Source organism: Struthio camelus, chromosome 15 (assembly GCF_040807025.1).
Source record: "Struthio camelus isolate bStrCam1 chromosome 15, bStrCam1.hap1, whole genome shotgun sequence".
NCBI lineage: Eukaryota > Metazoa > Chordata > Aves > Struthioniformes > Struthionidae > Struthio > Struthio camelus.
In genome coordinates this window covers 6,315,810-6,332,106 of record NC_090956.1, presented here as the reverse complement: position 1 = coordinate 6,332,106, position 16,297 = coordinate 6,315,810, and the positions used below count along the sequence as shown (strand labels likewise).

At 39.7% G+C, this 16,297-nt stretch overlaps 1 protein-coding gene across 3 annotated transcripts in view; it reads right to left on the bottom strand.

Moving 5' to 3' along the window:
- MAD1L1 (mitotic arrest deficient 1 like 1) overlaps positions 1 to 16,297 on the bottom strand; it is a 373,922-nt gene that overhangs the window by 317,728 nt on the left and 39,897 nt on the right. For all 3 annotated transcript variants that reach the window (XR_011134664.1, XM_068908329.1, XM_068908330.1), the window contains exon 10: positions 15,237 to 15,323. Coding sequence is in view for 2 of the 3 variants with exons in the window: in XM_068908329.1 (XP_068764430.1) it covers positions 15,237 to 15,323 (87 nt within the window). In the remaining variant the exon portion in view is untranslated. The remainder of the gene's footprint in view (positions 1 to 15,236; positions 15,324 to 16,297) is intronic.

The window sequence follows — 16,297 nt, the reverse complement described above, 5'->3', positions numbered from 1 at the left end:
AATACTCGAGAAATGTCAAATATATACTGTTATCCATGAAACCATTCTCCATTAACTACCTTCCCAAGCTATTTTAGCTTTAAAATGCAGCAGAGGTGAAATGCCTTCCTGAAAGCAGATCTATAAAGCCTTTAAAAATACGGATTGTGAGGTGTAGAAAGACTAATTGCAATTAATAGAAAAGCTAGGAGGACTACTCCTAATCTCTATCCTTATAACCCAAACCTGGATTGGACAGAGTCCCTGGACTACAAAGATTGCTTGTTTACTCCTCACCTAACAAGGGCTGTTGTTTAACAAGCCAGGCAGGAAGGCGTGAACGAGTTTCCAATAGCTTTGACCATTTGGCTCAGTTTGGAAAAGGAAAAAAATTCTTCCTGAGTGCTTGGAGCTTGCAAGAATAGTACCGACACTTGCATATGCCTCTTGCAGCTCAGAAGTTACCAGGACAGATCCATTCATAGCTCTTGATTAAAAATGAGCAGTCAGCTATGAAGGGTGTCAGCTATATTGTATTTAAAATAACTTCCCGAACCTGAGTGTATGAAAATGAAGAAAATAAAGCCTCCCTTCATGTTTGGATTGATGCCCAAAAATATAAACCAGTTCTTCGTATGAAAGGAAAAGGAGGACTTTTTTAATAATGAAATTCATTTTCAGTTATGACAGGATTTTTATTCCTGAACAATCTTCAGCAAGCAGATGATCCCTGAGTTTCAAATTAAGCCTTGCAGTGATTTGCAAGGATTCTCCCTGCACTAAACACATCACCGCAGTGGACACTACCTCTTGTTTCTAGGATTTTATGACTTACTATATTAAAACCAGTTTAAATGTAATAAGTCTGCAACATTTACAGCTAGAAAATATGGGAGGACAATAAAATTAGCTGAGCATAAAAATAAGGGAGTCTTAAACATCCTCTGCTCATATTCCAGGGACAAGATACACAGAACTGGCAGATGCTGCAAAAAACAAAAGGAATTTAAATCAATTTAAAATTCAAACAACTTTTTCTCCTGCCTGCTAGGGTCTCATGGGACATTAACACACACAGGCTCACTCTTCTGCATTGTTTCCACAGGTTTTCATTCTTCCTCTCTAAAATTTGTTTATAAAAGTGGTGATGTGAAATATTGATGATTTACTCATCTCAAGGTTTCACTCAGCTGTGGTGAGCTTTGCAGCAATGACGTACTTTCCTTCTCCACTTTGCACTCCACCCCTTCTCTGCAGAAGCTGAAGCTGGAACGTATGATTTTCAGTTTCCTCCGTTTCATTCTACCTTACCTACTTTCTCATTCACTTAACACACGCAACAAAAAAGTAAAGCAAACCAGCAAATTCATTCTGAAGCAAAACTTAGATCGCAACAACAAATTCTGGTCACCATGCCAAACCAAGGCTATTCTCACAACCATCCCCTTTCCCCTATCACTCCTGCACTGTACCGCAGCCTGGGGTAAGGCCTCTCAGCACGGGCGTCCGTTCAAGCACCACAAAGTGCTGCTCTGTTCTTCCTGTCCTTAGCAGCGTTCCCAGGATGCTATTTAATGACCGGGACACAGAGCAGATGGAAACATAACAAAAATCTATCCTCATGTTAAGCAGAATGACAAAATTTTAAAATGTCATTTATGGGCATAGGCAAAAGTTAAGAGGAACTGTCAATGGCACATGAATTGCCCTTTGGGAAACTCCCAGACAACTAGCTACAAAGATGCACTTTAGTAAATACTATCAGAAGGGTTGGTACATATCACTTCCACAAACTAGAGAACATATCACCGACTGGCTCAAGGTCACAGAAAAGTCTTGGGTCAAAATCAGCCTTGGAAATAAGATTGCCTTCAAAGGTCCACTGAGTGTCGAACACTTCTGCAGCCCCGTCTTACACTGACCTCTCAACTTCCATCCCAACCTCTTTCTCCTCCTATTTCCCTTAAAAAGCTGGATTTCGCTACAGAAACACTGCATTACAGGCAATAAGCAACCACACGTACCCTTGAACACTTGGAAGAACTTAGCTAAAAGAGTTACTGTACTAGAGAGGGGATCTGTGCTAGGCCACGTGTAAATGCACTGCAGACACACACCATTTCCATGTATCATCAGCCTCCTTCTAGAAAAAATATTTAAGTAGTCCTGTTTTGTCTACTCTACTCTAGATCTTCTATCGCTCTGCCAAATTTCGTGCATGACACCTGAGGCGTCCGTAAGCCTCTCCTGCCACAGTGACGGTTCCATATAAATCCCGGGATCAGAACACAGAGGTGGCTTCTACATAAACAGCAGTAACAACAGTGAAGTGTCATGGATTTTATGAAGCCTCCAATTCTTCTCCCTTTTAAATTAAAAAACAAACAAAAAATACCACAAAAACACACACACCCCCACAACAGAACACTTTTTTGGACAGGTGGAGATTCAGATGCTTGGTTAGAAAGATTTGTTTCTTTCCAAATAGCAGAGGGAAAATTGGACTGGATATAGCTAGGCTTACTTCAATAATTGCCTCCACGACAATAAAGTTTTGTATTTGGAGATGTAGCTAATAAAAGACCTCTTCTTTTGGGATTCAAATCCTCAAGTCCCAAAGCCCTATTTTGAACAGGTCATATTTCTAGAACATGGTTTAATATCTTGTAGCAGAGGTAATAATGGTCTTATATTTCTCCAAAGCAGGATAACTAGAAGGGAAGGAACTTATTTTTTAAGAGTGTGGTGGAAAATATGAATTGAACTAGCCTAACTAAGGTAACATGGTAAGATCTGCACTCACTCCTTAGCTTCATTCAATTCTTTACGCGCATGAGGAACTCCTTCGAAGTCTGTGCACAATGACAAAGATGTCACTCAGAAGGCCACTCTATTTTTAATACATCAAAACCAATGAAGTCAGATGATATCTGACCAGGACAGCTGGATTTACAAGGAGAAAGACGCTATAACTTCTGCTAGTCTCAGTGACAGCTGCACTATCCACGAGAGTCACCCTACAGTCCTCATCCAGTTCTCGTTCAAGAACGAGAGAACAGTCTCCAAAGGACAGGGAAAGAAATTACAGAACCTTCTCCCAGCCTCTCTCTCCTATGTTCAGCTCAAGACCTTACTTTAACATTAATTTAGGGAAGAAATGAATTGACTACCTTAACACAAAAGAAACACTCACGTTAAAATCTTGCAAAAAATGAAGAATTTCTGCCTTATACTTACAGGTACAATTGAAACAAGGTTCATATTTTCTCATTCTGAAGTCTGTCACTGAGTCACAAATTTCACAAGGGAGCGGGAATGAATTTCAAGTTTTCTCTGGCTTTAAGCATTGCTCAGTACCATTGCTCAATGCTTGCTCGGCAAGTTCAAGAACATCCCTGTGCTGCTGTTTACAGACAGAGACATTCCTCCCACTTTCAAGAATCAACTCTGTAAGAAGATACAGCCTAGGTTTTCCTCTTCTCCCTCTGACAAAGCTCTCCCTAAGGTTCAGGGCAGACACAGATAAAACAAAAACACACAGAAAAAAGCCAAAAAACAACAAAAAATACACATGCCTGCATTCTGGCTTGAGAAGACGACTAGAATGGATTTTGTCTTGCATAAAGGCATTTCTTGGAGGCATCTGCTATCCATGTAAATGAAAAGTTTCCAAAAGGTCACTGCCAATATAAAATGTAATTAGCTTAAAAACATCAAGTATTTTTAGGCAACGCTTTGCCCGAGGTTACCTCACTACTGCTTGTGTTTTTATAATCATAGCTCTTATTTTCAGCATTTCTTTTCCCCTTGGATGTAATCAAGAAGAAAAAACTGTCAAATATGCTGCTAAAAAAAATTATGTTACTATCAAGTAGGCAAGTTAGAGACTTCCAAGCCATGACTGTGCTCTACACTACACAACGATTCTAGGTAACGTACCAGCAGGTATACTTCAAAAAAATAACAAAAAACAGAAAAGACACTCTCCTCTTTAATAAATGGAACAAGCTGCTTTATACTGTCCCACTAACTTCAAACAGTTATTCAAGATTTATATCAGATTTTGATAAAACACCACCACCCTGCCCTGCTCAGTATCTGCAGCTGACCTTGCCCAGCATCAGTACAGCCCACAGTACTCACAACTACCAGAGGAGGAAATACTGTGTCTCAGGAAACGTGTTTTATCCTAGAAAACGTTCAGACAAATGAAGGGAAACTCATTCAACAGTCATTGTAACGGCAGGTTCAGACTTGCTGCTGCAGCTGAGTGCCCAGAGGAGATAAGTCAAACAATATGATAAAATGATTTTATTGACAGTATAAAAAATAATATTTTCCTGTTAATATAAAATTGAAGTTCTAGTCCCTTAATTGCAACTCTGACATATCAGTGCTGAGTCAGTGAATCACGGTGTTTATTGGTATATGGCCCCAGCAAAAATATGACACATGCTGTATCGACTTTTAAGTTCCTTCTATATGGAGAAAGTTTGTATTATTTGTCATTTTTGTTATCACGGTATCCAAGCCTTTATCATGTATCAGAACACTTCAGATAGTCTCTTTCCTCTCTTCTGTCTGACAACCCCCTCTGCTCCGTGCGTGCCCACTACCTTTTCTCTCAAATTGTCTAATTGATTAATCAAGTTAAACTCAGAGCAATTGTTCTCAGCCTGCGCTTAGCTGGAAGACTACTGCTTCTACATCAGACCTAAATATTGGCTGTGCGCCCAAATGCATGTCTTTCTTCTAATCCTATCAGTTGGTCTAATAAAAGGTATTACTTCTCCCTGCAAACCTTGCTTTGCTGATTCTATTCTGAATGATCACAGTGCACTCTGACTTCAACCAGCTTCAAATCCTACAGCAGTGCAAAACTAGTAAGAATGAAAAACAAAGGAATAAGACCCAGATGAGCAAGTTCACTCAATAAATTGGAAGGGTGATGTAGCCAGACAACCTGTGTTGCAATTATACCCTTGATGGCACAAAGACAAGATTCAGATCCTTTCAACTGGTGGGGCAGCAAGCAGCACTGCTCCATGCTGCCAGCTACAAAGTGACTTAGGTCTTGCTTCTGTAGCAGATAAAGATGCATCATCATAAATGATATTTCTGATTTCCAGGAGTCAATTAATGCATTACACCTTGATGACAATTTTTACTTCCATTTCCCCCAATACAAGAGAAGAGTTGTTTTTCATTAGGATGATCCATGGACATGTGATAATTTGTCAGTAGAGTCCCATTACAAAAAAAAAAAAAAAGCTGAAAATAACCTCATAGCATTTTACAATGTATATTCTCTTTTATTAAAGGCATATACTTGGGACTCTATGGACTGCAATTGCCATAAGCTATATCTGATAATCCCTTAGTTGTAGAGCCAGAAAGGGACATATTTTGGTTTATTTCCCCAAACCCTTCAAAACCTTTTTCTGACTGAGGAACAGAAAACGTCTTCAGAGGTTATTTCACTCATAGGAATCTGATTTTTGTTGCTTGAATAAAAGGAAAGTTTGGTATTTTTACTCATTTTCCTCTCTTAACAGTGAGAGCATATTTTAAAACCTATGAATATGCGAAGGTTGTTTGAAATATTAAAAATACATTAAAAAAAACAGTACATACATAAAATATGAAAGAAATGAAATTACATTTCGCTAGAACATTGTTCCAAACTCTAACCATGTACAAGCTCTAAGAATTCTGACCAACCATCCAGACCCAAAGGGCCTTCAAAATGTCAGATCCTATTACAGTATAGGAAGTAAGATGCGCTATTTCTCATATAGCTAAAGTGAAAAATGCTCAAAGTCCACCAGCAATAACATAACTGGACTCGTTGCCAACAACTCCCCCTAAGCCAACTGGTTGGAGTTTTACATGAAGAAATATCGACTTTGGGTAAAAATATACAGAGAATAAATATGGGATGGGTTCTGTCATGGTCAGCCAGCAACACCAGAAGTCTGTGTGCATTTCCCCCCCCCCCCCCCCCCGAAACTGCATTGAGTCTATGACTGCTTTAAAAAACCTTTTTCCCCTATTGCTATGGGCTAGGGAGAAGATTTTTAAAACAAACAAACAAACCAACCAGCAAACCTCTGAATGAACTAGTAAAAGCAGCAAAGAAACTACATAAAGCATTGGAGATGAAGAACTACAGTGAGGCTTGGAAAAAAACACCTGTCTTTTCAACTGTAACCCATCTCTTTCCCTAGGGAGGGCCACGCTCCTGCAAAAGAGCGTGCCCTGAGCCATTCTCAGGGTCTCCTCTACGCAACAGAGCACGGCTGCACCACTATTGCCAGAAAACACACGGCTACTGTATTAAAAAGAGAGACAGAGAGAGAGGAACTCACTATAAACATTACGTTGCTCCGCGGTAATACCCACGCAGGAACTAAGTGACCTGACTGACTTTTGGAATCGCCCTTCAAGAAATTTGCTTCAGCAAGAATTCTCGTGGGTACGGACAGAGAAAGGAAGAAACATTATCAGGGCTCAAAAACACCTTCGGTACCTTTCAAACCCTTGACATAGGGCTTTATATTATCAGCATAATTTCCTTACGAGGCCTTGCTCAGTGTCCCTGCGCTCGCCTCCTCCATACCAACTACTCCTTCCTTAACCAGATGCCTCCAAAGTGCCTGATGCTCCAACGGAAGCTGTTTCAGAGCTGCTGCATCCAAGCTCTCCACAGAAAGAGTTTTCTGAGATAGGCATATTCACATCAAGATACTCTGCAGCTTTTTGCTTCTTTCCTCTCATTTGTAACATTTTTTAATCTAACTGGTTCCAGAATTTATAATCCTGGTGACAGCACCCTGGCTGTGCTAGCCAGAAAACGTGGCGGAGGAGGGGAGCAAAGAGAAAGCAGCTGCCAAGGCTGCCGGCACCATCTTCCGTTCCAAGCGCGTTACTGCAAAGCACCGGCTAGGACGCCGATCTTCCCATCGCTAACCCAGGAAGCTTAGGGCAGCTTACGCTTAGAAATATTACAAGTCAACTTAGGAGTTTTATGCAGATTCCAGAAAAATCAGGAATCCAAATCTGAAGTGTAACTAAAACAACCAAATTTGAAAAGGAGAAAATTAAGTGTGTGTGTGGGGGGGAAGCAATTACAGCAGAAAAAAAATTGTTTCATCATTAGCATTGCACAATAAGAAGGTTTGTCAGACACCGCTTTAGCCTACACATGTTCACATCCGTCAGCATTTCCATGATAAATCCTAATTTTCGCCATTGTTGATCACATTGAACTAAAACTTGGTATGCAAGTTTTTAGCACAGATGCTCAAATAAATTATGCACATTAGTCATTTAACTTTCAGAGCAGCAAAAGAAAGCTGCTTTTTGGTGGGGAGGGGCTGCAATTTCTGACAATTTTTTTGCCTTACACAGCTAAAAAAGACAAGGCAGCTTATTTTTTATTTTCCATTAAATTTTTCAAGCAGTATGTCTTTTGTACAGATGATAAACTTTGATATTAGGGAAATATCTCTATGATCTAAAAATGCTCCCCAAAACAACTATCTGCTACAGTATTTAATACATCGCACTCTGTTCTATGCATTCACATGTACGTACAAGCAAACACAGAGACTATTAAAATGAAAATCTTTAATGGAAATACTCTTAAGAGCAGACTGAAGTCACATGCCACAGTTGACATGAGCTGGATGAGAAATTGTTAAACTAGTGATTAGCTGTAAGACCTGAACAAAATTTATATGCAGATTCAATCAAATGGTTAAGATATCCCAGCAAAGACAATTTTGACTTTTTTTTTTTTTTTTTTTTTTGAAGACAAAACAGTATTTTGTATAGCACTTGGACACTACTTCATAGCAGTTGCAAAAAAAAAAAAAAAGAAAAAAGAAAAAAAAAACACCCATACACACATCCTAGAAGCCTACCCAATGCCCTAGAAGACTGTAGAAAAACGTACAGACTTCCATACCCGTTATTACGGCAACTGCAAAATGGTTTTCAGGTACATGTGAGTATATGAAGATATTCTTCCTCCAATCCCACTGCAGCTTCTCATGACTGCTCAAGAAAACTGTAATGTAGTTATTTGTATATATATACAAATTAACACAGAAAATAGTTACACAACCTTGTTTGACTGTTGACAAGTTCTGCCGTAGAACATTTAAAAGGAACAGTTCAAGATTTATGGCCACTGCTATGATCTTAAGATACGATACCGAAAGAAACAAAAATACATGATGTGCAGTTGGGGAGGAGAAGGGAGCAAAAATAGACATATCATAATAGGTACGGATAGATATGAACTAAGGTATTTTATTTGCCTTAGAAATAATTAGGAAGTGCAGACTAGACAGGACCAGAGTGGAGGTCTGTTTTCGTTCATATGGTCTTCTGGACTTGAATGTGAGAATATGAGAAACTCAGGTCACTAAATTAAGTGGATCAGCAGACCTCAAGCAAACAAAAAGCTTTTCTAGAAGTTAAACCCAGACTTCTCAGGTTACACTTCTACCTGATCCATGGAGCCATCCTTCTGACTTCAAGGACTGATTTTAAAGAGAGTACCAAATCAAAGGCCTTTCTCCTTTCCAACTCATAAAGCTTTTCAAGACTTACTGCCACATTGCAAAGTAAATAAAAAACAAATTCCTCAGCACTGTAAAATTTAAAGCCCTGCAATTCCCAGAGCTCTAAACAAAGCTTGGAGACAGGCTGAATTCAAGACTTGACATACTAGTACCAGTTTCAAAGGAGAATGTTTTTGTGCTGTTGCCTACTGCATAGCTGAGATTACAATTTCAATAATATACATTACTACTTGGATACCCACAGGATTATTTAAATCAGGATCTCAAGGGGAGCACTAACAAATTAAAGCTATCACTCATTCTAGTTTTAAAATGACAGACGAACAACAGTGATGCTAGTATGGAGACCAAGCGTCACTCACAATCCTGGAACAAGTTAAAATTAAGAATAAGGTTAATCAGCTTTTACCATCTTTTTAATCATTAGAAGTGATCAAAGTACTGAACAAAACATTAAATGGATTCTCCTTGAACGTTCTGGTCTCCAAAAAGCACAGTCAAATAATTAGTATGTGGTAAGAAACGACATGCTAACATTTCTACTAGTTTTGCACTTCAGTTTCCACAGAGGTCCAACCTGAAAAGACGGCATACGCATAGGTACATCTGTCGAATGTAAATTGTTTGTTAGGCTTTCTCTGAGTATTCCCTGAAACAGCTCAAGAAGGGCAAAAGAATAGCTGGTTCCATGTCTCGAAAATAAAGCAGTCCAGTTTCCTATGGATTTTCCTCTCAAATGGTGAATATTGACTTCCCTTTTTCATACCAATAGGATGAAAACAACATCCATATCAACAACAACATCACAGTACTACCAAATGCCATCATATCGCTGAGCTTCTAGAGAATTTGGTATAGCATAAATCACAGATTGTGTCGGCACTGTGGCATCAGAATAGCATTCACTTGCTATCAGTCTCAAGGCTGGGTGAGCAGTGTCTAAGGATGCACGATTTCTGAGAGGAGCCTTTTTGTCAATGTGACATTTAAGAGGCTCTTATGCTTGCAGGATCCTCCGATACTTAACAGAGGATGAGCTCACGATGCACCAGCAGGATTTCTCTCCTTTAGCTGGATGCCTGTTTTCATTAAACTTGCTAGAATTTGTTATTTTCGAGACCTCTAACTTCTGCCAAACTTAACTGAAGACAACCAGCAAATTCAAAAGTTTAGGATACGCAATCTCGTCCACTTACACACACAAAGCACGGTAATATAAGCCTCACTTCCTCAGGAAATCAGACTAAAAATGACACAATCATGAAAAGCAAAGATCTGGGCAATGCCCCATGTTTTTAGAATTGGAAGCAAAAGTCAATGTCTTGGCTAAACTATTTTTTGCCTTCCTATTTTCTGTTAAGGACTATTGTATGGCAAAAAAGAATCAGAAAAGCTTTATTTCTACTGAGCTATAGTCATGAATAACCCACATGTTGCCCTGGAAGCTTACCATCTGAATGTTTATTTGGAAAGAGTAGATTGGTCATTTAATGGGACACTACCAACTACTTTCTGGTATAAAAAATGCACTGAAGAAATTTTGAAGAAAAGAACGGGTTTAGCAATATGTAGTAGTCATTTTTTTCATAAAATTACTCTATAAATTAATGTAGAACCTGCCAGCGTTTAATATTGCCCTGAAGCGCTGTGAACAAACATTTGTCTGGTATTAGGTACATACACACGCCTCCACATATAAATCAAGGTGCAACGTGCTATACAGATGCACAGGAGGAAAAAATCCCTACCTTGTCCTATATTACACATTAAGTGCTTCTTTTGATCACAAAATAAATCACAAAACCTATTGAAAAGCCAGCACTTCTCTCTCTGTCAGATAAAAGACATTTCACTGTAATTAAACTTCTGTCCAACTTTCCAGAAGATTAGGGGAGAAATTCTGACAGGCTCCATTTATATTTGTGACTGACGCTCTTTGGGATATGCAAGGAAGCGAGGAGATGGGCAGTGGATTTATGACACACTTCTGAGCTAACAGCACTTGTCGAGATGGGCAGCTCCTAGCTTATTATCACTCATTTATTGTTGTTTAAAAAAAAACAAAAAAAACCACTGCCTAATTCAAAACCATTTTCTGTTCAGTTTGCCATCTATGTTCCCCAGCCTTCAATGCTTTGTTTTTTATTTCATTTTTAAGAGATAACACACATAGCAAGTTGTTTGGGTAAATCAGCTTTACATGTTTAATAAATGTGGTTAACAAACACATCTCTGAACAGAGCTCTGTAGGCACTTGGAGAAGGGAAATATTTTTACAATCATATTCTAAGTATTCCTTTTCACATATGAAACTATAAGTCAAAACCCACAGCTGGGTTTCTGACACTAGGTGACAGGAATAACACTCCAAGATCCTTTGCTGCTTTTCTGTTTTTCTTCTCATGCTCTTCATTCTGTGCAGGATACTGTCATTACCAATGTGTTTCCTTGCATCTGAGTTGCTACAAGACACCTCAACAGTCCAAGGCTGGTATTGCACAAAGACAGCAAGAGCAAAATTAGAAAAAAAAAAAAAAAAATACGTGATCACACTGGGAGAAACCATAAGTAGCCAGATGATAGCTCCCCAAAATCAATTTTTCAGAGCCCACCTTTCAGAGTCGAAGCAAGAACTCCCAATAGGGAGGACCCAACTCAAACTGTAAGCAGAGTCACTCCATCATGCTTAGCCACCTCAAAGGACCATAACGATAGGAAGGACCGTTTTCCTCTCACACTTCAAACTCTGGAACCCTTTGCCATGAAATTTGTTTGAGAAAATTTCTCCAGAGACTTTAAATATCCAGATAGGATGTTGGAAAAATAAACATGCAACTTTTCATACTAAAAGCATAAAACAAACACTTTAGTATCACTACTACATGATTTTTCCATAAGACAAAAGCCTGTAGCTTTTTTTGTAGGCTCTCCATGACATAAGCTACAACTGTCATCTCTCCCTGAAAAAGAATACTGCAATCCAGCAAGCCTATAACATTACAAACACTTTTCCCCCCAGAGCGTGAAGCTAATGAAGGGCATTGCAGTGGCCGCATAGTTAAACTGACCCACTAATTAAACACCTTTCCTTCGTTACCTTCTCATAAGCTCCAGAGCAGGTACACTTCAAGCTATGAAAGTGGTCCTAAGCCTTTAAGGCCTTCAAACCTTTGGACTGTTATCTTTATTCTACAGTTATGGAGCTCCACAACACTTCCTGCTGTTACTGCTGGAAGTATAAATTACTCTTTGTACACAACCTGTAGCAATACACTCCGAAACAGCAGTGAGATGCCATCAGGCGGTATTAGTGGCACTTTCAGCTACGTTACTCAGCAATACTGACGGTGGGGAGAGGAGGGGTAAATTGCTGCTGCTGCTGCGTTCAGTGGAAGAGCGATCCTCTCCCTCTTTCCCATGTAGCACCACGGGAAGGTTTTCCTCCCTAGCAAGCATAGCAAGCTCCGAGGGAGTCTACACAATTCAAACATATAAACAACCACTGTTAAAAGAAATTGATTTAAACCTACTGTTCAGGAAATTCAGTCCTGTGGTTCTGTGCCTAAAAGCATCCGATCTGAGTAATACAGCAAACATGATATGCATCATCATTCGATCTCTGGGAGGCCTTCAAACACTGGCAATTGCACAGGCTACACACACACAGATTGTGCTTCAAAACCCAAAAAACAAGACGAGTTAAAAAAAAAAAAGAAATCAATGCAAAGGCTGAGTTGTCACGTAACCTTTTTGTGGTGTGATGACCTTTTATTGCCTTTTAATAAAGGAAATATTGGCACTACAGAAGCATATAATAAACAGACAGTAGTTCAAAAGTATGAGACAAAATAAGTTTAGTCAGTTTAGTGAAGCCATATGCCATTCACAAAGCCTTGTTATTAGTGTGTTTGTACCCGAAACGCCTCCTCTCCAGATCACCTAAAGTACATTGAGAAGCAGCTGAGCTCTCCAGTTTTGCAGAACTGGACGGGACCTCACGTCGCAAATTGTCCCCTTGTGCCATCTTTTCCATACCTGGTCTGTTTTCTGGAGCCGAGTCCCGTCCCTATTCTGCTACGTTAGCAATTAGCTCCTATCTCACTAGCAAGCGCCTCTCCCCATCAAAAAGAAATTGGGGACTATTTGCCAGGTTGCAAGACAAACAGTAACTGGCAAATATCCACCACAGTCACTAAATAACAATCCGACTGCAGCGTAAAGACGGGGAGAAAGACTATTCAGCTTGCAAAAAGCCCTTCAGGCACTCCTTCCGCTAGGTTTAAAAGCCCAGGGATGACCCCAAGTACGTTCATTGGGCATAGACTGCATACACAGACTGGCCATTTGAGGGAGAGGGACATAGGCCCAGCGAGAGTTTGCTAACGAGCTAGTAAAGCCTTAGACACCCCACCCCTACCCTGGGCTGTTGCTCTAAGGAGAGCGCCACAGGCGGCCTAAACTGGCACGGACCATCTTTAACATCACACTCCAACCTCTCCTACTAAACACCGCATTTTGCACTGTGGCCACAGGTAAGCCAGGCCTATCCATAATTCTTTACTTCATTGCCCAAAATCAAATTCAGATGCCAACTTTGTTAATTATTTAAAAAAAAAATCATCAAAACTGTTAACTTTAAGGAAGAAAAAAAAATCTAAGCTTCTTACAGTAGGTAAAAACTCCTATTTTTGTATTGCACTTAGCTCTATACACATATAACCATCAACTTTAGAAATCAAGCCTAGGAGCAACAGTACTGAAGACAAAACACATTTTCACTATGGGCAAAAGAACTTTTAGTTGAGAAACAATAAAAAAACTGAATAACCGCTGGGCTCAATCACTAGAGGGAGTCATAATCACATATTAAGTTGCTGTAATACATAGACCATTTTCAACACTATTATGAAACAAAAGAGAAGACCATCCACTGAATTGGGATGTCATTCAAAGAAAAAGAGAAAATTAGATTTGCTTCTTTAACAAGGTTTTATTTCCAAAGACTCAAGACTTTCTCCTGGGAACCTTCAAATAATCTGTAATAGAAGGTTTTAAAAATGTATCTTATTGCCTACATTTTAAGACAGAATAAGGTACGTGACAGAAGAAAGCTGAAATTGTCAGTTTTGGAAATGACACATACAGCATCGCACCAAGAAAATGTTAGAATTTTAAACAGCTTTACGGCCCATTTCACTTGAAATCAAAAAGTTATCTTAATCATGTTTTTATTTTTAAACTAGATTGGCACAATTACATCCAGCATGAACAGGCACTACCAAAAGGCTGCTTTTTCAACACAGACAACTCCCCCTGGCTATTAATAAATTCAGCAAAAGCATTTCTCTGACAGGCTGCGAGAGGCAGCCTGCAAAAACCAAAAATCAATAACTGTTAAACTTTACCACCATCCTTTTATTTGGTCATTTGATCAACTGTGGGTTTGGGGGTTTGCTTGGTTTATTTTTAATATATGAAATGTCTTTTTTATATTGCTAGTATTTTTTTCCCCATTTAAGCTTCTTCGCAAAAACCACAAAACAATTTAGCTGGCTGCACTCATGGGAATTTACACTTGGCTAACAATTTTACAACTGCCTAAACTGTTTCACTAACAGTAACAGCAAACTCCAAGCTTTAAACAGCTCGACTTCTGCTCATCATTGGTAAGGCAGAGCCCAGAGAAGACTCATCTCTTGAGTCAAAAATCTACCACGTACTTCAGGAGATACAGTAGCAAATGCAGCACAAGGTAAACTAAGAAAGCTTAACCAATGCTGAACTGCACAGTACTTGACCGCTTTGCGTTCCACATGTTTATACCAAAGCTGGAAGTGCTGCACATTTCTGTTGCTTAGAGAAATCGGCTAACACCTTGGCAACGCACGCAGCCTTTTTGGAAGATAGAGGTGTTGCTTTTCAGAAGAACAGACAACCTTTTCCTAATGCAAGGAAATAAAAGTGGGGGAAACAAGAATATGTGCACCGAGGATGAGAAGCGCTTTCTGGCACAATATGCAACTGTGTTAAGAAATCTTATGTGTACCCAACGCAGTCTGGAAAGTTAAGCTCTAGCAGACAAATTAATTTGCCTTATGAGATATTCACTCCTACGCTAGGACAAAAGCTTAGACACCCTCTAGTTGTACCAGAATCTAGCCAGCTCCAAACACATACCCTGCTCTATTTAAACAGACTGCTCCTCCCAAAGTCTAACAGTACTGTACCACTGAAATCGGAAACGTACTATCCCCCCCCATCTCTATAAACTGATCCTCTCACTAGCCAAATGACAATCCTGAGGGCTCTTACTCCCTTCCCACACCCAGGTGACTACTTTGCACGTTCTGCTTTGATATTCCCTTTCCAGATGAGATAGTCTGGGAAAGCAGCTTACTTTCCCTTGCAAACATTTCAGCTCATAAAATAAAGCTGCATAAACTGTTCACTGCCTCCTCCCACAGTTCATCTTTTTCTTCCTGCAAGGATTTAAGCAAGCAAAAACTCATCATCAATATGGGAAAGGCAGTGATAGTACAGAAGGCTCCTTGGAACAGCAGGGAAATCTAAAGAGCCATCCTCTCAGGCTGCAGTCCTTGTTTTCACTCTATATGTTTTAATACGACAGCATCTTGCTGCACAACATCCATTATTGACATCACTTACCTGTTTGTGATGGTGGAGTTCTGTTCTTTCAGCACAAGCTCCCTTTGTTGCAGAGCCACAATTTGCCTTGAGAGATCATCAGGTGTCCTAAGCAATTAAAAGAAAATCGAAACTTTTAATAAAATCAGTAGTTAAAAGATTATGCTCCATACATGATCGTAAAAAAGGCCTCACAAAGAAGCAGACAAAGCAACTGCACCAGGCCAAAGCTGTTGCAGTCCCTTAGAACAACACAGGGCTGCATCCTGTCCGGCATACATAAAAGCCTATTTTATTAAAGCCATTGCTGTATACTGTAATCGCCATCCAACCCACAGCATCTCACCACTATTCGCTGCAACCCATAAACCAGCTCTAAAGCCTTAGTGTCAGCAAGACCAAATAAAATCCTCAAAGTAAGCAGCATACATAAACATTCATACCGGCTGAAGAGGCAGCTTATCACTTGAAAGCCTTTTTCTTTTTTTTTTTCTTTTTTTTTTTTTTTTTAAACTTATTCATAAGGACAGTTCACAATCTCCTCCCCTACCTAGCACTCAGCACGAACACACAGAAATGAGCAGGCCCAGCGTTATTCCAACTGCTACTCAACTACAGAGCCTCAGTGCAGCTGCCATCACAGGATCGCTACCGAGAAGGTAAGACGAAGACGAAGTAAACGTACACGTAGGCTCTACAGTTCAACAGTTCTGGCTGCGGACGAATAACCTCTGACAGCGCACAGGCTCAGCTATACCACGGGCACTCAGAGCAGTGTGCCCACACAAGTACAGTTACCAGTGTGTCGGGTTTTTTTTTTTTTTTTTTTTTTTTTTTTTTTGAGTCCTTCATATAGTGACTACAGGGCCACTGAAAAAAGATCCAAAAGCTCTGGATACCACTTTGAATACCACTCTGATGATAGCCTTCTTGTCAAAGGTATCTATAGATCCCCTAGCAACGATCCTGGAGATGTCAGGAACAGATTTACTTTCCATCAAGGCCAATGACTGACTCTGAAACCTAGTGCAATGGGATCAAGATAACTCTACTTTGGCAGTCCCAGAAACCACTAACCCACA